Raw genomic sequence first — 22,264 nt, 5'->3', positions numbered from 1 at the left:
CTAACCCTAACCCTAACCCTAACCCTAACCCTAACCCTAACCCCTAACCCCTAAACCCTAAACCCTAACCCTAACCCTAACCCTAACCCTAACCCTAACCCTAACCCTTAACCCAACCCCTAACCCCTAACCCCTAACCCCTAACCCCTAACCCTAACCCTAACCGAAGGGCGGAGGGCCCGCGCAGGCGCGGAGAGGCGCTGTGGGCGAGCGCAGGCGCGGAGAGGAGTGGCGGGCCCGCGCAGGCGCAGAGACGGGCGGCGGACGCGCGCAGGCGCAGAGACGGGCGGCGGGCGCGCGCATGCGCAGAGACCGGCGGCGGGCTCGCGCAGGCGGAGACAGGGGAGGCAAGCATGCGCAGGCGCAGAGAGGCGCACCACGCCCTCGCAGGCGTAGAGAGGGTCGGCGGGCCCGCGCATGCGCAGACCGGGGCGCCGGGCCCGCGCCGGCGCAGAGAGGCGCTGCGGGTACGCGCAGAGAGGAGTGGCGGGCCCGCGCAGGCCCAGAGAGGCGCGGCAGGCCCGCCCATGCGCAGACAGGGGCGGCGGGCCCGCGCAGGCGCAGAGAGGCGCACCGCGCCCGCGCGGGACCAGAGAGGCGCACCGCGACCTCGCAGGCGCAGAGAGGAGCGGCGCGACCGCGCAGGCGGAGAGAGACGAAGAGAGGCGCACCGTCCTCGCGCAGCGGCTGAGAGGCGCGGTGGGCCCGCGCAGGCGCAGAGAGGCGCACCGCGCAGGCGCAGAGGGGACGGCGGGCCCGCACATGCGCAGACAGGGGCGGCGGGCCCGCGCAAGCGCAGAGAGTAGAGGCGCGCCCGCGCAGGCGCAGAGAGACGAAGAGAGGCGCACCGTCCTCGCCCAAGTGGTGAGAGGCGCGGCAGGCCTGCGCAGGCGCAGAGAGGCGCACCGCGCCCGCGCAGGCGCAGAGAGGGGCGGCGTTCCCGCTGATGCGCAGAGACGGGCGGCGGGCCCGCGCAGGCGCAGATGGGAGGCAAGCATGCGCAGGCGCAGAGAGGCGCACCGCGCCCTCGCAGGGGCAGAGAGGGTCGGTGGGCCCGCGCATGCGCAGACCGGGGCGCCGGGCACGCGCCGGCGCAGAGAGGCGCTGCGGGTACGCGCAGAGAGGAGTGGCGGGCCCGCGCAGGCCCAGAGAGGCGAGGCAGGCCCGCCCATGCGCAGACAGGGGCGGCGGGCCCGCGCAGGCGCAGAGAGGGGCACCGCGCCCGAGCGGGACCAGGGAGGCGCACCGCCACCGCGCAGGCGCAGAGAGGAGCGGCGGGCCCGCGCAGGCGCAGAGAGACGAAGAGAGGCGCACCGTCCTCGCGCAGGGGCTGAGAGGCGCGGTGGGCCCGCGCAGGCGCAGAGAGGCGCACCGCGCAGGCGCAGAGGGGGCGGCGGGCCCGCACATGCGCAGACAGGGGCGGCGGGCCCGCGCAGGCGCAGAGAGTAGGGGCGCGCCCGCATAGGGGCAGAGAGACGAAGAGAGGCGCACCGTCCTCGCCCAAGTGGTGAGAGGCGCGGCAGGCCTGCGCAGGCGCAGAGAGGCGCGGCGTTCCCGCTCATGCGCAGAGACGGGCGGCGGGCCCGCGCAGGCGCAGACAGGGGAGGCAACCACGCGCAGGCGCAGAGAGGCGCACCGCGCAGGCGCAGAGAGGAGCGGCGGGCCCGCGCAGGCGCAGAGAGGAGCTGCGGGACTGCGCAGACGCAGAGAGGAATCGCGGTCCCGCGCAGGGGCAGAGACGGGCGGCGGGCCCGCCCATGCGCAGACAGGGGCGGCGGGCCCGCGCAGGCGCACAGAGGCGCACCGCGCTCGCGCAGGACCAAAGAGGCGCACCGCGACCGCGCAGGGGCAGAGACGAGCGGTGGGCCAGCGCAGGCGCAGAGAGACAAAGAGAGGCGCACCATCCTCGCGCAGGGGCTGAGAGGCGCGGTGGGCCCGCGAAGGCGCAGAGAGGCGCAGGCGCAGAGGGGGCGGTGGGCCCGCACATGCGCAGACAGGAGCGGCGGGCCCGCGCAGGCGCAGAGACGCGCTGCGGGCCCGCACAGGCACAGAGAGGCGCACCGCGCCCGCGCAGGCCCAGAGAGGCGCACCGCGCCCGCGCAGGCGCAGAGAGTAGGGGCGGGCCCGCGCAGGCGCAGAGAGACGAAGAGAGGCGCACCGTTCTGGCGCAAGGGGTGAGAGGTGCGGCAGGTCTGCGCAGGCGCAGAGAGGCGCACTGCGCCCGCGCAGGCGCAGACAGGGGCGGCGTTCCCGCTCATGCGCAGAGACGGGCGGCGGGCCCGCGCAGGCGCAGACAGGGGAGGCAAGCATGCGCAGGTGCAGAGAGGCGCACCGCGCCCGCGCAGGCGCAGAGAGGAGCGGCAGGCCCGCGCAGGCGCAGAGATGGTCGGCGTTCCCGCTCATGCGCAGACAGGGGCGGAGGGCCCGCGCACGCGCGGAGACGCGCTGCGGGCGCGCGCAGGAGCAAAGAGGAGTGGCGGGCCCGCGCAGGCGAGAGACGGGCGACGGGCGCGCGCATGCGCAGACGGGCGGCGGTCCCGCGCAGGTGCTCAGAGGCGCACCGCGCCCTCGCAGGCGCAGAGAGTGTCGGTGGGCCCACGCAGGCCCAGACCGGGGCGCCGGGCCCGCGCCGGCGCAGAGAGGCGCTGCGGGTACGCGCAGAGAGGAGTGGCGGGCCCGCGCAGGCCCAGAGAGGCGCGGCAGGCCCGTCCATGCGCAGACAGGGTCGGCGGGCCCGCGCAGGCGCAGAGAGGCGCACCGCGCAGGCGCAGAGGGGGCGACGGGCCCGCACATGCGCAGACAGGGGCGGCGGGCCCGCGCAGGCGTAGAGAGTAGGGGCGCGCCCGCGCAGGCGCAGAGAGACGAAGAGAGGCGCACCGTCCTCGACCAAGTGGTGAGAGGCGCGGCAGGCCTGCGCAGGCGCAGAGAGGCGCACCGCGCCCGCGCAGGCGCAGAGAGGGGCGGCGTTCCCGCTCATGCGCAGAGACGCGGCGGGCCCGCGCAGGCGCAGACAGGGGAGGCCAGCACGCGCAGGCGCAGAGAGGCGCACCGCGCCCGCGCAGGCGCAGAGAGTAGCGGCGGGCCCGCGCAGGCGCAGAGAGGAGTGGCGGGCCCGCGCATGCCCAGAGACGGGCGGCGGGCACGCGCATGCGCAGAGAGGGGCAGCGGGCTCGCGCATACGCAGACAGGGGCGGCCGACCCGCGCAGGCGCAGAGCGGCGCACCGCTCCCGCGCAGGCGCAGAGAGGCGCACCGCGCCCGCGCCGGCCCAGAGAGGAGCACTCCGCTCGCGGAGGCGCAGAGAGGCGCGGCGGGACCGAGCAGGCGCAGAGAGGGGAGGCGGGACCGCGCAGGCGCAGTGAGGCGCGGCACTCCGGGGCTCCGCCAGGGGCGCGGCGCAGGGGGAGAGACGCGCGGCGAGCCGGCCCTCCGCCAGGGGCGCGGCGCAGGCGCAGAGACGCACGGCGACGCGGCCCCGTTGGAGAGGCGCGGCGCGGGGCGGAGACTCACAAAGGCGGGTCGCCGGCGCGGCGGGTGCAGCGCAGGCGCAGAGATGCACACCGCCGGGCCGAGGGTTGGGGGGCGTGCTGCAGGCGCACAGGTCCCATTCGCCCGCCGCCGGGCGGGGGGCCGTGGTGGACGCGGTGCAGGGACAGAGACGCACGTCGCCAGGGCATAGCGCAGATAGGTGGAACCTCAGTATTCTGAAAATCCGGGCACTACAGGACTTGCTTGTTCACGGTGCTGTGCCACTGCGCCTCCTGCTGGCGCCTAGGGCAACTGTAGCGCTCTCTTGCTTACAGTGGTGGCCAGCGCCTCCTGGTGGCGCCAGGGCACGCAGGGCCCTGTTGCTCACAGTATAGTGGCGGCACGCCGCCTACTGGCAGTTAGGGACGTTACAGGGCCCTCTTGCTCACAGTGTAGTGGAAACATGCTCAGCTGCTGGCACCTGTGGATACTGCCGGGCCCTCTTGCTCCAAGTGTAGTGGCAGCTGGGGACATGCTGGGCCCTCTTGCTTGCAGTGTAGTGGGGGCACGCCCTCTTCTGGCCGCTGGGGGCACTACAGGATCCTCTTGCTCAGTGTAGTGGCAGCACGCCCCCTTCTGGCAACCAGGGCACTGCAGGGTCCTCTAGCTCATGTTGTGGTGACCGTGCGCCACCTGCGGGCAGCTAAGGACACTGCAGGGCCCTCTTGCTCACAGTGTAGTCGTCATATACCCCTGCTGGCTGCTGGGAACACTGCCAGGCCCTCTTGCTGGCAGTGTCGTGGCAGTATGCCACCTGCAGGCAGATGGGGACTATGCAGGGCCCTGTTGCTCCCGGTGTGACAGCCGGGGTCCACTACTGGCCACCTCCCGCATCACTTAAACTTGGAGCGCTGGTTATTAAGCCCCATCAGTTCTGTAAATTCAAACTGAAATGGAGCTATTACTGGGGAGAGCTGATGTCCCAGTTCTTGTCTAACTTGGAAGAAAGATTTTCACCAAGAGGCAGTACAAAGATGGCAGACAACTTCATTGAAAAGAAATACAGTCTGAAGAGCTTATTGTAGAAAAATGAGGAGGAGTGGGCTGATTGTGCATGAAAACAGCCTAAGAGTCCAGTGCAGGGAATTTTATTTTGGACTTCTTCACATTCCTGCCTGTCTCAAGTCTCTGCCTGTTTTCTTTGGTTTTCCTGCTACTGCCTTAGGTCCCTCATTTGCCCCACTTAGGCGTGTGGGACCTCCTCACTGTTGGTTGAAGTACGTGTGGTGATGAATCTGAATCTACTCTGGCGCCACCCTCCTTCCCACCATCCCAGGCAGGCTGACAGCGGTGATGTTTGTACCTACTGTGCCTGCCTATCTCTTTTTAATGTCCATCTCTGCCCTAATCTGTATTTTTGGTGCCAGGTTTCTCTTAAGAATGTTCCCTTTGGCCTTCTTATGAGCATGTAGCTAGCAATATCCTGACATTTTTATTGCAGAGTGAACGATGATTGGGGCATGTTATGAGGAGTTCTAGGGTGTTTCTTTCTGCATAGGTACCTCTTCTCCCTCCTACCCACAATTGACAAATGCCCATCCACTCCGGCACTAGAGATGCTACTAATATGTGAATTTTTGGTGGTCCCTCCAGGTGCGCCTCCCCAGACTTTCCCTTTTCCACGAGCTCCCTCTCCTGTTCATGTCTAGTTATCTGTCTACTCTAACAGAACCCACTATCCTGTGTCTTTCCCCAAAATAGTGAGGGAATGATTAGTTGGAAACCGTAAGAAATGATATGCATGTAGATTACAAATTTACAACTTACACAAATAATCACTCAAAGTCATCCTTACACTAAAAATGCAAAACTATAGAATTTCTAGAAGAAACTATAGAAGAAAAGCTATGTGCCTTTGGGTTTGGTAATGAATTTTAACAAATGACACAAAAGGTTGATATACACAGAAGAAATGACAATGTGGATTTCTTAATATTTAAAGTTTATACTCTGGAAGAGATCTTGTTAAGAGAACAAAAAGACAAGCCAAATATTGAAGAAAATATTTGCAAAATACAGATCTGAGAATTTGTAATCAAAATACATAAAAAAATTGTTAAAACTGAACAATAAGTTAAACAGCCCAATTAAAAATGCACACAGATCTGAACAGACACCTCACCAAATAAGATGTACAGATGGCAAGTAAACATACAAAAAGGTGCTCAGCAAACTAGAGAACTGAAAACCACAATAAGATAGCACAGCTGGTCTATATCTCTTAGAACTGCTAAACTCTTTAAAAAATGACAAATTGCTGGAGGAAAAAGAGAACTCTTTTCATTGCTGGTGGAATACAGTGTATAAGACCAAAATATGCCACCCCAAAATATAATGGTAGGAAACCAGAAAATGCCACCCCAATATATGTCCCTTTGGCTTAAGAATTATTCCAAGCTGATTATTTTGAAAAAAATTCTAACAAAAGAAGTTCTGAAAACAGAGTAGAAGTTACACTTGTGTAAGGAAAATTTACATCTATCAAGGAAATCCCCATTTAAAAGCTACCTCTCTTGACACCAAGAAGAGAAGGATAACTAAATCACTAAAGAGTCTTATCAATGGAGAATGCATGGACTTAAGTCCGTATAACAAAGCTTACCCTTGTCTACCGTGCTTTTGCTGGTTAACTCCCCACTACTGCACCTCAAATCTTCTTTCTTTAAGTTGAAGATAGTATTTATGCTTGAATTGAAAGCCAGCTGTTTGAGATTTACTCATTTTTTCCCTGAGTATCTCCCATGTATCCATAAGGTATACATGTTTTTAAACTTTTCTGTTTTTCTCATTTGAACCTGTCAGTTTTTACAGAGGGTCCCATCTAAGAATTCCAAAAACATTGAAAATTTTTTTACTCCCCATTACAAGTTGGGCAGTTTTTTCTAAAGCTAAACAAGGCTCACCTTACAATCCAAAAATCACATTCCTAGGTATTTTGACAATTACTTTGATGTTATTTCCAAACAAAAGCTACCGTGCAATTATTTACAGAAGCCCTATTCATAATGACCAAAGGAAAAAAAAGGATTCAGAAAGTCTTACAATAAATGACTGTGTGGGAATCCACTCAGACATCAAAAACTGTTATAAAGATTATTTAAATGAAAACATTCGAGATACTGAAGATAAAGGAAGAAATCTTACCAGAACTTACTTTATGCAATTAAAGCAGAGCTCCTAGAAAAATACAACTGCCATTAACCCCTTCAAAGGAGTTTCCTGCAAATTCAGCTGCCATGGAGACAGTGTACTCTTTCCCATTAGCACTGATAAATGAAAATGAAATTCTACCCTCCCAACTGACTGAACAGATCCACTCTTGGCTGAGGGGACCCCAGAGTAACTTTCAAAACTGAGTTCTCAGCTTTGCTAGCATGGGATGATGGGGGTCAGATACACATCGTTATACCCCCTCCTTTGCTAACCATGTTGAGACTTTCTTCCTTAAGGATTTAACAGAAACAAGCCCCTTCAAAGGCTCCACCACTGATATTAACCTCTCTTTTCTTGCCTGATAAGAGACCACCCATGAGGGAGAGGTTCTGGCCAGCGTACAGAGGAGGCACAGAGCGAGTTTTCATGTTCTCTGCTTCACTTTTTAATGTCAGACGGCTGAAAACTCCACCCTGGGATCATGCTAACACTGCCATTTTTTGTACATGGGACCCATGAAGAAGCAAGAAACTCAATTGCGCATGCATGCATTTCTCCTTCCATAAATATTCATGACTCCTCCTAGAGCTTACTAAAGAAATGTATTTAGCCATTCCACTCAGCATAAATTACTATTTCCTTTACCTCCTCCTTGAAGCATCTCTTTCTGGCTTCTGGCTGGAGGCTATGCTTCCCAGCCTGTCAGAAGGACAACCTGCAGGCCCCAACTCTTTATAGGAAATAAATCTCTCATTGGGTGTGGTGGCTCATGCCTGTAATCCCAGCACTTTGGGAGGCTGAGGCGAGTGGATCACCTGGGGTCAGGAGGTTCAGAGGAGCCTGGCCAACATGATGAAAACCTATCTCTACTAAAAATACAAAAAAATTAGCCAGGTGTGGTGGTGGGCATCTGTAATGCCAGCTAATCAGGAGGCTGAGACAGGAGAATTGCTTGAACCCAGGAGGTGGAGGTTGCAGTGAACCAAGATCACGCCATTGCACTCCAGCCTGGGCAACAAGAGTGAAACTCTGTCTCAAAAAAAATAAACATAAAAATGAAGAAATGTCTCCTTTCCAAATTTATGAACCTCATCATTCTTCCATTGACAGCATTAAAAGGTTCAAAAAGACCTTTCCATACTCTCCCACAGAAGCCCTAGAAATTGTCATTTTGTTAATCATTTTGGATGCCTGAGAACTTGTAATCCAATGAGTAGAAATGTTGGTACCCCATTTATGGCTGTCAACCTGCCAGTTCTCAGGAGTTTGTATAAGCCTAAATCTGAAAGGATCTCATCCCATTAGGACCCTTGTCTCCCTTTCTGTTGCCTTTGCCCACTGGCTCTGGCAACAGTGGTCTTTCTTTATCGTTGGCTATATTTGGATATGGGGGCTCCATCTTCTCTGCCACCTTAGGGAATGCCTTTTGCATGCATGGCTAACTCATTAAAAAGCCTACAGTTTCACTAAAATTTTGAGTGAGTACTCTCTGAAGCTGGGTTGGAATCTCAGGCTTCTTTGTCTGGAAGGTAACTCTTGGGCTATAAGTTTCTTATCTTAGCTCTGGTTTTGAGGCCTCTCTGTTCTCCTCTTGGGTTGGAAGTTATTCCTGGCTTTTTGTTTCAAGGTGTCTCTGTGTGATCTTAATCTTGCTCCTTTCATGGGAACTTGTCAATTGACTAAATTCTCCCTTCTCGAACCTCTGCTGACTCTGTGTTCCACCAATATGGAACAATTCTACTTCCTTTCCTGTTTGCACACCTGTAATCCTAGCACTTTGGGAGGCCCAGGCGGATGGATCACAACGTCAGGAGATCGAGACCATCCTAGCTAACATGGTGAAACCCTGTCTCTAATAAAAATACAAAAAAATTAGCCAGGCATGGTGGCGGGCGCCTGTAGTTCCAGCTACTTGGGAGGCTGAGGCAGGAGAACGGCGTGAACCTGGGAGGCGGAGCTTGCAGTGAGCCGAGATCACGCCACTGCACTCCAGCCTGGGCGAAAGAGCAAGACTCTGTCTCAAAAAAAAAAGAGAACAGAGGAATTCACACAAAGCTATAAGGACTGCAGCTGAAATTTGATAGTATGTTCTTAGCTTGGCTTTTAGCCCGAATAAGGTCTTTAAAATCAAATCTGAGATTCTGTATGAAAACTTCCAATGAAGAAACTTGAAAGCACCTATATGGTCGTAGCCTGTTCTTGCTGCAATTACGTAAATAATCAAGCAAAATATGACAAAACTAGACTTATTTTTAAAACAAGAATAGCCTTACTTTGATTATGATCAAAAATTATGGTTACTACAGACAGAAATTTTATGTTTCAATGGAAAACTATAACATGACCGGGCATGGTGGCACATGCCTATAATTCCAGCACTTTGGGAGGCCAGAAGTTCAAGACCATCCTGGGCAACGTGGTGAACCCTGTCTCTACCAAAAATACAAAAATTAGTTGGGCATGATGGCATGTGCCTGTAGTCTCAGCTAATCAGGAGGCTGAGGAGGGAAGATCATTTGCACCCAGGAGGTAGTGGTTGCAGTGAGCTGACATTGCACCTTTGCACTCCAGCCTGGGTGACAGAGCCAGAACTTGCCTCAAAAAAATTTTTTTATTTTTTTTTTTTTTTTTTTTTTTTTTTTTTTTTTTGAGACGGAGTCTTGCTCTGTCGCCCAGGCTGGAGTGCAGTGGCGCAATCTCGGCTCACTGCAAGCTCCGCCTCCCGGGTTCACGCCATTCTCCTGCCTCAGCCTCTCTGAGTAGCTGGGACTACAGGCGCCCGCCACCACGCCCGGCTAATTTTTTGTATTTTTTAGTAGAGACGGGGTTTCACCGTGGTCTCGATCTCCTGACCTCGTGATCCACCCGCCTCGGCCTCCCAAAGTGCTGGGATTACAAGCGTGAGCCACCGCGCCCGGCAAAAAAATTTTTTTAAAGGAAAACTATAGCCATTGTGGGTTATCAGATTCTAGTCTTGTTTCTTGTTTCTGGGCTATTTTTACCTCTTTGTAAACTAGATCCTCTCATCTGATGAATTTTTTCCCACAATGATACTTGGGGAACAAGAAGCCAAGTATTGTCTCTCCTACCAATGTATCTATTGTCAGTTAATTTGAAGGCCTCTAATCCTGGAACAACGTTAGAAGAGGAAGGTTTTGCTCCCTAAAATGCATAACCAAATTGTGGTACATTCATGCACTGGAATACTATTTAGCCATAGAAAGGAACAAGCTATCAACTCACACAAAGACATGAGTGAATCTCGCATGCACATTGCTAAGTGGAAGAAGGCAGTCTGAGGAGGATACACACAGTGTGACCCCATTTAATGAGACACTGGAGAAGGCAAACTACACAGATGGGAAGCCACTGGCTCCATGGGGTGGGCGGTTGAAGCATTCCATATGATACTTTAATAATGGGATACCTACCACAATGCATTTGTTGAAATATGCAGAACTTTACAGCCAAATGGTTAAAGCAAACTCTATTCAAATTAAATGAAATTAATCAAGATGAGGAGTATCCCAGGATAGAATACATTATGTGAAAAAGAATTTAACTATGCTACAAATTACTATGGTTTGGATGTGGTTTGTCCCCACAAAAACTCATGTTGAAATTTGACCCCCAATATGGCAGTGTGGGGCGGGGGGGCCTGGTTGAAGGTGTTTGGGTCATAGTGACGGATCCCTCATGAACAGATTAATGCCCTCCCACAGGGGTAAGTGAGTTCTGCTCTCACAGGAATCGATTAATTTCTGCAGGAGTAGCTAGTTAAAAGGAGTCTGGCTTCCTTTGCTTCCCTCTTGCTTTCACTTTTGCTATGTGATCTCTAGTGCACCCCTTGCTCCCCTTCCACTCTCCACCATAAGGTGAAAAAGACTGAGGCCCCACCAGATGCAACTGCCCAATCTCAGACATTCCAGCCACCAGTATTGTGAGCCAAATGAACCTTTTTTACTTATAAATTACGCAGCCTCAGGTATTCTGTTACCGAAGCACAAAATAGACTAAGACAAAAAAATAGGTGAAAACTCACTGAAGATGTAGGGAAAATGGTGTTGACCTAAATCACTTTGAAAATGAATAGAATCTGTAGGCTGAAAGCAAATGAACTATACTTCATCATTGGATTCCATTTTATAAAGTTCTTTCCAACAGAAGCAATTGTTAACCATTGTAAAACCACAGCATCTGTATCTGGAATAAAACAATGACTTACATAAGCTGCAGATGGTAGGAATCAGGCCTCTCACTGGTGAACTGGGAGGTTACAAATTAGCAAGGCGAGAAGGCTAGAATGGTTCATGTGATAGTAGATCAGAGGTGGAGACATCAACGTTGTAGGAAAAGAAAGAGAGATCAGACTTTACTGTGTCTATGTAGAAAGGGAAGACACAAGAAATTCCATTTTGACCTGTACCTTGAACAATTGCTTTGCTGAGATGCTGTTAATTTGTCACTTTGCCCCAGCCACTTAGCCCCAACTTTGAGCTCACAAAAACATGTGTTGTATGGAATCAAGGTTTAAGGGATCTAGGGCTGTGCAGGATGTGCCTTGCTAACAAAATGTTTACAAGCAGTATGCTTGGTAAAAGTCATTGCCATTCTCTAGTGTCAATAAACCAGGGGCACAATGCACTGTGAAAAGCCATAAGGACCTCTGCCCCGGAAAGCTGGATATTGTCCAAGGTTTCTCCCCATGTGATTGTCTGAAATATGGCCTCATGGGATGAGAAAGACCTGACCATCCCCCAGCCCGACACCCATAAAGGGTCTGTGCTGAGGTGGATTAGTAAAAGAGGAAAGCCTCTTGCAGTTGAGATGGAGGAAGGCCACTGTCTCCTGCCTGTCCCTGGGAACTGAATGTCTCAGTATAAAACCCGATTGTACATTTGTTCAATTCTGAGATAGGAGGAAAACCTCCCTATGGCGGGAGGCGAGACATGTTGGCAGCAATGCTGCCTTGTTATTCTTTACTCCACTGAGATGTTCGGGTGGAGAGAAACACAAATCTGGCCTACGTGCACATCCAGGCATAGTACTTCCCCTTGAACTTAATTATGACATAGATTCTTTTGCTCACATGTTTTTTTGCTGACCTCCTTACTATCACCCTGCTCTCCTACCGCATTCCTCTTGCGAAGATAATGAAAATAATAAAAACAGGGAACTCAGAGACTGGTGCAGGTGCAGGTCCTTGGTATGCTGAACACCAGTCCCCTGGGCCCACTTTTCTTTCTCCATACTTTGTATCTTATTTTTTTCTCAGTCCCTCATCCCACCTGATGAGATATACCCACAGGTGTGGAGGAGCAGGCCACCCCTTCATCTGCAACCCAATGTGGGTGCCTTTGTCTAGGGTGAAGATATGCTAAGAATGTGAGCATTGAGGACAGTGGATGAGAGATTCCTGAGTACATCCACCGTCAGCCTTGCGGTAAACTTGTGCGCTCAGAGGAACCCAGGGTAACAATGGGGCAAACGGAAAGTAAATATGTCTCTTATCTCAGCTTCATTAAAATTCTCTTAAGAAAAGGGGGAATTAAAGCTTCTACAGAAAATCTAATTACACTATTCCAAACAATAGAACGATTCTGCCCATGGTTTCCAGAACAAGGAACTTTAGATGTAAAAGATTGGGAAAAAATTGGCAAAGAATTAAAACAAGCAAATAGGGAAGGTAAAATCATCCCACTTACAATATGGAATGATTGGGCCATTGTTAAAGCAACTTTAGAACCGTTTCAAATAGAAGAAGATAGCGTTTCAGTCTTTGATGCCCCTGAAAGCTGTGTAATAGATTGTAAAGAAGAGGCAGGGAAAAATCCAGGAAAGGAACGGAAACTTCACATTGTAAATAGGTAGCAGAGCCAGTAATGGCTCTGTCAATGCAAAATGTTGACCACAATCAATTACAGGAGGTAATATATCCTGAAACATTAAAATTAAAAGGAAAAAGTCCAGAACCATTGGGGCCATTGGGGCTAAAACCACGATGGCCACCTCCTCCTCAGCCGAGTAAGTGCTGGGGGAGGTAGCGTGAAACTAGGCTCGCTGCGACTTGGCTCCAGGCACTCATTATTGTCCAACCTACCGTTCACTATGGTGAAGGAGGAATTCAGACTCACCCTGCAGCTTCCTGTATAGGTCAAACAGTGGCCGCTCCCTAAGGAAAAGTTCGGGGTGCTACATAAAATAGTTAAAAAGCTATTTTAAAAAGGACATGTTTCACCCACTTTCTGTCTTTAGAATTCTTCTGTGTTTGTAATTCAGAAAATATCAGGCAGATGGCTCATGCTAACTGACCTAAGAGCGGTTAATGCGGTAATTCAACCTATGGGGTCTCTCCAACTCGGGTTGCCTTCTCCAGCCATGATCCCCTTTAATTATAATTGATCTGAAGGATTGCTTTTTTACCATTCCTCTGGCAAAACAGGATTTTGAAAAATTGGCTTTTAATATGCCAGCCATAAGTAATAAAGAACAAGCCACCAGATTTCAGTGGAAAGTTTTACCTCAGGGAATGCTTAATTGTCCAACTATTTGTCAGACTTTTGTAGCTCAAGTTCTTCAGCCAGTTAGAGACAAGTTTTCAGACTGTTATTCATTATGTTGATGATATTTTGTGTGCTGCAGAAACAATAGACTAATTGTTACACATTTCTGCAGACAGAGGTTTCAAACGCAGGCCTAACAATAGCATCTGATAAGATTCAGACCTCTACTCCTTTTCGTTATTTGGGAATGCAGGTAGAGGAAAGAAAAGTTAAACCACAAAACATAGAAATAAGAAAAGACACGTTAAGAACATTAAATGACTTTCAAAAATTGCTAGGAGATATTAATTGGATTCAGCCAACTCTAGGAATCCCTACTTATGCCATGTCAAATTTGTTCTCTATCTTGAGAGGGGACCTGGACTTGAATAGTAAAAGAACATTAACTCCAGAGGCAGCTAAAGAAATTGAACTAGTTGAAGAAAAATTTCAGTCAGCACAAGCAAATAGAATAGATCACTTATCCCCACGCCAACTTTTGATTTTTGCTACTACACATTCTCCAACAGGCATCATTGTTCAAAATACAGATCTTGTGGAGTGGTCATTCCTTCCTCACAGTACAGTTAAGACTATTACATTGTACTTAGATCAAATGGCTACATTAATTTGTCAGGCAAGACTACAAATAGTAAAATTGTGTGGAAGTGACCCAGATAAAATCATTGTTCCTTTAAACAATGAAGGGGATAGATAAGCCTTTATCAATTCTGGCGCATGGCAGATTGGTCTTGCTGATTTTGTGGGAATTATTGATAATCATTACCCAAGAACAAAAATCTTCCAGTTTTTAAAATTGACTATTTGGATTTTACCGAAAATTAACAGACATAAACCTTTAGAAAATGCTCTGATGGTGTTTACTGATGGTTCCAGAAAGGGAAAAGTGGCTTACACCAGGCAAAAAGAATGAGTCATTGAAACTCAATATCACTCAGCTCAAAGAGCAGAATTGGCTGCTGTCATTTCAGTGTTACAAGGTTTTAATCAGCCTATTAACATTGTTTCAGATTCTGCATATGTAGTACAGGCTACAAAGGATGTTGAGACAGCCCTAATCAAATACAGTATGGATGATCAGTTGAATCAGCTGTTTAATTTGTTACAACAAACTGTAAGAAAAAGAAATTTCCCATTTTATATTACTCATGCTTGAGCACATACTAATTTACCAGGGCCTTTAACGAACGCAAATGAACAAGCTGACTTGCTAGTATCATCTGCCTTCATGGAAGCACAAGAACGTCATGCCCTGACTCATGTAAATGCAACGGAATTAAAAAATAAATTTGATATCACATGGAAAGAGGCAAAAAATATTGTACAACATTGTACTGAGTGTCAAGTCCTACACTTGGCCACTCAGGAGGCAGGAGTTAATCCCAGAGGTTTATGTCCTAATGCATTAGGGCAAATGGATGTCACACATGTACCTTCATTTGGAAAATTGTCATTTGTCCATGTGACAGTTGATACTTATTCACATTTCATATGGGCAACGTGCTAGACAGGAGAAAGTACTTCCCATGTTAAAAGACATTTATTATCTTCTTTTGCTGTCATGGGAGTTCCAGAAAAAAGTAAAACAGATAATGGGCCAGGATACTCTAGCAAAGCATTTCAAAAATTCTTAAATCAGTGGAAAATTACACATACAAGAGGAATCCCTTATAATTCCCAAGGACAGGCCATAATTGAAAGAAATAATAGAACACTCAAAGCTCAATGGGTTAAACAAAAAAAGGAAAAAGAGAGTAAGGAGTATAACACTCCCCAGATACAACTTAATCTAGCACTCTATACTTTAAAGTTTTTAAACGTATATAGAAATCAGACCACTACTTCTGCAGAGCAACATGTTACTGGTAGAAAGAACAGCCCACATGAGGAAAAACTGATTTGGTGAAAAGATCAAAAATAATACATGGGAAATAGGTAAGGTGATAACATGGGGAGAGGTTTTGCTTGTGTTTCACCAGGAGAAAATCAGCTTCCTGTTTGGATACCCACTAGACATTTGAAGTTCTACAATGAACCCATCAGAGATGCAAGGAAAAATGCCTCTGTGGAGACGGAAAACCCTCACTCGAGCACCATCAACTCACCAGGTGAACAAAATGGTGATATCAGAAGAAAAGATGAAGTTGCCATCCACAAAGAAAGCAGAGTTGCTGTCCTGGGCCCAGCTAAAGAAGCTGACACAGTTAGCTGAAAAAAGCCTGAAGAACACAAGGGTAACACAAACTCCAGAGAATATGCTGCTTGCAGCTTTAATGATTGTATCAATGGTGGTAAGTCTCCCTATGTCTGCAGGAGCAGCTGCAGCTAATTATACCTACTGGGCCTATGTGCCTTTCCCACCCTCAATTCAGGCAGCCACTTGGATGGATAATTCTATTGAAGTATATGTTAATAATAGTGCATGGGTACCAGGCCCCACAGATGACGGTGGCCTTGCCCAACCTGAAGAAGACGGAATGATGATAAACATTTCCATTGGGTATCATTATCTTCCTATTTGCCTGGGGAAAGCACCAGAATGCTTAATGCCTGCAACCCAAAATTGGTTGGTAGAAGTACCTACTGTCAGTGCCATTAGTAGATTTACTTATCACATGGTAAGTGGAATGTCACTCAGGCCACAGATAAACAATTTACAGGACCCTTCTTATCAAAGATCATTACAATGTAGGCCTAAGGGGAAGCCTGGTCCCAAGGAAATCCCCAAAGAATCAAAAAGCCCAGAAGTCTTAGTTTGGGAAGAATGTGTGGCTGATACTGCAGTGGTACTACAAAACAATGAATTCGGAACTATTATAGACTGGGCCCCTCGAGGCCAATTATATCATAATTGTATGGGCCAGGCTCAATCGTGTTCACAGGTCCCATCCATCTGGCCCATTAATCTGGCCTATGATCGTGATTTAACTGAAAGCCTGGACCAGGTTCATAGAAGGTTAGAATCACTCTATCCATGGAAATGTGCTGTGTAAAACCCCCTTATATGCTATTTGTAGGAATCATAGATCTTAAACCAGATTCCCAAACTATAACCTGTGAAAACTGTAGATTGTTTACTTTCATTGATTCAACTTTGGATTGGCAGCATCGTATTCTGCTAGTGAGGGCAAGAGAGGGCATGGGGATCCCTGTGTCCATGTACCGACTGTGGGAGGCTTCCTCATCCATCTATATTTTAACAGAAGTATTAAAAGGAGTTCTAACTAGATCCAAAAGATTCATTTTTACTTTGATTGCAGTGATTATTGCTCTTATTGCAGTCACAGCAACTGCTGTGACTGCTGGAATTGCTTTACACTCCTCTGTTCAAACTGCAGAATATGTGAATAATTGGCAAAAGAATTCCTCAAAATTGTGGAATTCTCAGACCCAAATAGATAAAAAATTGGCAAACCAAATTAATCATCTTAGACAAACTGTGATTTGGATGGGAGATAGGCTCATGAGCTCGGAATATCTTTTTCAGTTACAGTGTGACTGGAATACTCCAGATTTTAGTATGACATCTCGAGCTTATAATGAATCTGAACATCATTGGGACATGGTTAGATGCCATTTACAAGGAAGAGAAGATAATCTTACTTTAGATATTTCAAAATTAAAAGAACAAATTTTTGAGGCATCAAAAGCCCAGCTAAATCTGGTGCCAGAAACTGAGGCAATGGTAAAAGCTGTTGATAGCCTCACAAATCTTAACCCTGCCACTTGGGTTAAAGCCATTGGAAGTTCCACTATTGCAAATTTTATATTAATCCTTGTATGTCTGTCCTCTCTATTGCTAGTCTACAGGTGTACCCAGCAGCTCCGGAGAGACAGTGACCAGCGAGAACGGACCATGATGACCATGGCGGTTTTGTCAAAAATAAAAGGGGGATATGTAGGGAAAGGAAAGAGAGATCAGACTTTACTGTGTCTATGTAGAAAGGGAAGACATAAGAAACTCCATTTGACCTGTACCTTGAAAAATTGCTTTGCTGAGATGCTGTTAATTTGTCACTTTGCCCCAGCCACTTAGCCCCAACTTTGAGCTCACAAAAACATGTGTTGTTTGGAATCAAGGTTTAAGGGATCTAGGGCTGTGCAGGATGTGCCTTGCTAACAAAATGTTTACAAGCAGTATGCTTGGTAAAAGTCATTGCCATTCTCTAGTGTCAATAAACCAGGGGCACAATGCACTGTGAAAAGCCACAAGGACCTCTACCCTGGAAAGCTGGATATTGTCCAAGGTTTCTCCCCATGTGATTGTCTGAAATATGGCCTCATTGGATGAGAAAGACCTGACCATCCCCCAGCCCCACACCCATAAAAGGTCTGTGCTGAGGTGGATTAGTAAAAGAGGAAAGCCTCTTGCAGTTGAAATGGAGGAAGACCACTGTTTCCTGTCTGCCCTGGGAACTTAATATCTCGTTATAAAACCCGATTGTACATTGTTCAATTCTGAGATAGGAGGAAAACGGCCCTATGGCGGGAGGCGAGACATGTTGGCAGCAATGCTGCCTTGTTATTCTTTACTCCACTGAGATGTTTGGTTGGAGACAAACAAATCTGGCCTACGTGCACATTCAGGCATAGTACTTCCCCTTGAACTTAATTATGACATAGCTTCTTTTGCTCACATTTTTTTCGCTGAGCTTCTTCTTATTATCACCCTGTTCTCCTACCACATTCCTCTTGCCAAGATAATGAAAATAATAATCAATAAAAATTGAGGGAACCCAGAGACTGGTGCCAGTGCAGGTCCTTGTTATGCTGAGTGCCGGTCCCCTGGGCCCACTTTTCTTTCTCTATACTTTGTCTCTGTGTCTTATTTCTTTTCTCAGTCTCTCATCCCACCTGATGAGATAAACCCACAAGCGTAGAGGGGCAGGCCACCCCTTCAAATGTAAACTTATGTTTAGTTTAATATGGAGACACACAGTTCTACATAGAAAACTTTAAAATTAGGTGTGTATAGGTAGGTTAGATACACACATATATTCCTAGCATTGCTAATGAAGGACAAGATACAATGTACTCATTCAGCAGCCAGATGTAAGTTTTCCTACCATTCTGAAAGGAATCAGGCTCTTTGAAGAAATGTCTGATACTAGAACTGGGACAGTAAATATAGGAGCCAGGATAATCTTGAAGTATCAGAAAGTAATTAAGTACTAAAAAAATTGAAATATATCAAAGAAAAATAAGAGCCAATAATAAAAGCTACCAATGGCCAACACAGGAATGAATTGTGCAACACAATGCTGCAGTGTTGAATAATAACTAAAGCTGAAAGTAATTATCTAGGTGTCTGTATTTGTATACATAGGTGATTAAGCAAATGGAGTTGCATAGAAATCTCCTTTGCAAAAGAATTCCAAATAATTGATGTAGACACTCAGCCATCAAGAAGGTGGAGCCAACGCCTCACTCCATAAGTGTGGGCTCTGCATAGTGACTTGCTCCAAAAGAACACATGCAGTATTGACAAGGAGAAAAAATAACTTCACAGTGGAGAAACCTGACAAACAGTAGCTCTGCCAAATGATCCAAGTGAACATCAAAGATGACAGTTCACCTTGAGAACATGAAGTGACAATGGGGGACATTCTACAAAATTCCTGACCAATCCTCCTCAGTACTATCAAGGTTATCAAGAGATGGAAAGCCTGACACACTGTCACAGCCAGGAAGAGCCTACGTGATGACTACATGTCATGCGGGGTCCTGGATGGGATCCTGGGTCAGAGTAAGACAGAACTAAGGGAGTCCAAATGAAATATGAACTTTAGTTAATAATAGCTTATCAGCCAGGTGCAGTGGCTCAAGCCTGTAATCCCAGCACTTTGGGAGGCCGAGGTGGGCGGATCACGAGGTCAGGAGATCGAGACCATCCTGGCTAACACAGTGAAACCCCGTCTCTACTAAAAATACAAAAAATTAGCCAGGCGAGGTGGCGGGCGCCTGTAGTCCCAGCTACGTGGGAGGCTGAGGCAAGAGAACGGCGTGAACCCCGGGAGGTGGAGCCTGCAGTGAGCCAAGATCGCGCCACTGAACTCCAGCCTGGGAGATAGAGCAAGACTCCATCTCAAAAAATAAAATAAAATAAAATAAAAAATAAAAAAATAAAAAAAAGCCTATCAGTACTGGTTCATTAACTGTGACAAATTATGTAAGATATTAATAAGCCATGTGAGACACACTGATAGAAGATGTTAATGAGAGGAAACTAGGTTGCGGCTACATGGCAAATCTCTGCTTTTTTTTTGGCAATTTCTGTGTAAGTAAAAAAAGATGTAAAATAAAACTTTATTTAAAACACTGTTATATTTTTTAATGCTTCCTTGTTTAATTATTTATGCTGTGAATTACTAGTAATTGACATTGTTAACTAATCCTGTTTTTTTAAGTAAGAGCATTATGGCACAAAAAATTAAACAGTGCAGACTGATACATAAATCGAAACAAATGTTCTTTACATGTTTTCTGTTACAGTAGTAACAGGTACGTGTAAGCTTCATTATCATATTTTTTCTTGTGCTGTGGTTGTGTCCTGGGTTCATTCTCTAAAATGCTGATCACCTTAGACCAGGAAAAAAATAAACTTACAGACTCTGTTTCAATTCATGGCTAAATATTTTCAAAACAGTGACTTTGTAAAAATACGTTCCAATGGCAAATTCATTCATTGTGATGAGATCACTTATTCCAAAGACTTCTTGTCTTTATTTTATTCCCATGCCTACCTTTTAGCCATAATACAACAGAATCAAATGTTGGCCGTTGGGAAAAAATATTCAAAGAAAGAAAGAATGTGAACAGAACTTACAACCATGAAGATTCAATGTTTTACCACAATGCTTTCTAAAACAGAAGAGTGTAAAAGGATATTCAAAGTCAATTTCCTCGGTGAGGCTTTGCAGAAAATGAGGAAACTAGAGAAACAAAAATGGCAGGACATTCTACGGGTGATTTTCGATGTTGCTATGTTTTATGGGAAAAAAATACTTTACCTTTTAAAGAATCACAAAGAATTATTGGGAACCCAAACTCTGGAATGTTTGCAAATTTAATTGAGCTCCTATGTAATTATGTCTATGTAGCTAGGCATGAAGTTGATGGTTTTTTAAAAATCTATGTCTTATTTGTGCAATGAACTACCCAATAAATAATTAATGCTCATAGGAAAACATGTTGGATTTGTGAAGGGAAAATAAATCTTGGGGACCCAAAATCACAAAGCTAAAAGGAAAAGTCAAGCTGGGAACTGCTTAGTGCAAATCTACCTCCCATTCTATCCAAAGTCACCCATCTGCTCACCAAGATAAATGCATATCTGATTGTCTCATTTGGAGAGGGTAATCGGCAACGCAAAATAATGAAACCATTTGTCCCTTACCTACCTATGACCTGGAAGCCCCATGTCTTGCCTTCTTTTCAAGTTGTCTCACCTTTCTGGACTGAACCAATGTACATCTTACACATATTGATTGATGTCTCATGTCTCTCTAAAGTGTATAAAGCCAAGCTGTGCCACGACCACCTTGGGCCCATGTTGTCAGGACCTCCTGAGGAGGCCTCATGGGCATGCATCCTCAAACTTGGCAAAATAAACTTTCTAAAAAATCTGAGAGCTGTCTCAGATTTTCAGGGTTCATACATGTAATGTAGGATGTCAATGTTTATAAAACAGACATTATTCTGTCTACTATTACAAATATGCTGCCAATTAACCTTAGGCTTTCTCAACAAAATGAAAAATGATGAGGTACAAACAGTATATGTAAACTTAAATAATGTTGCAAGTTTTAATATGCCTACTTTTCAATTTTTCAATACTATTTTTACTACTTTAACACTGTAAGAAAAATGAGTAATTAAAACATGAATAAAAGTGTTTACAAGGGTTGCACGTGTTTCCTCCAGCCTCTGCCCATCCCCAGCTTTCATCCCAACGGTGCTGATGGTGACTCTAAGCATTTCTCCTTTCTCTATATCAAGATATCTCCCCAGAAACAAGCCCAAATCTTACCATATGTTCTGGCACGCTATGATGATGAGCAGTGGTGAGCAGCTGAAGCCTCAAGGAAGGGATGCTTTTGTAAAACAAGACTTGTAGAATATAACTTGTGAAAGTAAAGCCTATGGCAGAGTTCGTCCTCAGCACACGGGGAGCTGACAGGAAGCTTTTGCCTCACCTTCCTCAAAGGCCTGCAGCCACGTCTCCCCAGGTCAGTCTTAAGGACAATGAAACTCTGGTCTTCACTGTAGACACGCTACCACTGTAGACATGCTCCAAAGCCATGGTGACCCACCTTTGGGTGGGTCCTGAGGAGAACAAAGCTCTGGTTCTAATCCTAATCCTAACCCTGTCCCAAGACTTTGACCCTGAACCTAAACTCTGATCCCTACCCTGCTCCCTAATTCTCACCCTTACTTTGACCCTGACTTTGATCTTGACCCTGATCATGACCCCACCTCTAACCATACTTCCAGCCCTGACTCTGACCCAGATCCCAACCCTAACCCTAACCCTATTATTATCTTTATGATCTATCTCTAATCTTACCCTCTAGCTCTAAATAGCTGTACCCAACAGCACTTTTTAATTATTTAACTTCTTTTCCTTGAATTCTCTAAGGATATCCTAAAGGAGATGTCATTATGTATTTTGCATTCCCTCTAAGTGGTATGGCTTCAGATGTGAAGTTCTAATCCTTTGCAAGACATAAAAAGTTTGGAGGGTAATAGTACTGGGTTGTTAGGGATGCATGTTGGCATTCATGATAGTCATTGGTGCTGTTCTCCAAATATTTTCAGTTCATTTTTTATGAATGCATTCTGACTGTTCCATCCTACCTACTTAAATTTTTGCATGGCCACATGACTTTTTTGTTTGTTTGTTTGTTTTTTGCCAATGGAGGTGAGATGAAATAACATGTCACTTTTTCAGAAGAGATCTCCAAGAAACAGAGTTCTATTCTGGATGCTTTTTTCTCTTTTCTATAGCAATGGGGATCTTAT

General features: G+C 47.3%; 1 protein-coding gene across 1 annotated transcript; it reads left to right on the top strand.

Annotated features, from left to right (window-relative positions):
• Window positions 1-15,273: 15,273 nt before the first annotated feature.
• LOC129488840 (endogenous retrovirus group K member 104 Rec protein-like) lies at window positions 15,274-17,103 on the top strand. The gene is made up of 2 exons (XM_055291341.1): window positions 15,274-15,534; window positions 17,047-17,103. Exons 1-2 carry the CDS (start codon window positions 15,274-15,276, stop codon window positions 17,101-17,103), a joined length of 318 nt encoding a protein of 105 aa, XP_055147316.1.
• Window positions 17,104-22,264: the final 5,161 nt, after the last annotated feature.

The sequence above is a fragment of the Symphalangus syndactylus genome, chromosome 8 (genome assembly GCF_028878055.3).
Source record: "Symphalangus syndactylus isolate Jambi chromosome 8, NHGRI_mSymSyn1-v2.1_pri, whole genome shotgun sequence".
NCBI lineage: Eukaryota > Metazoa > Chordata > Mammalia > Primates > Hylobatidae > Symphalangus > Symphalangus syndactylus.
Note: the sequence above shows the minus strand (reverse complement) of the source record. Positions and strands in the feature narration are given on the sequence as shown.

Bases quoted from the DNA above. Each gene is read 5' to 3' on its own strand.
- LOC129488840 (XM_055291341.1), top strand. From the start codon at position 15,274: ATGAACCCATCAGAGATGCAAGGAAAAATGCCTCTGTGGAGACGGAAA. The intron at 15,535-17,046 runs GTAAGTCTCCCT...CTCTATTGCTAG, and splicing joins TAATGATTGTATCAATGGTG to TCTACAGGTGTACCCAGCAG.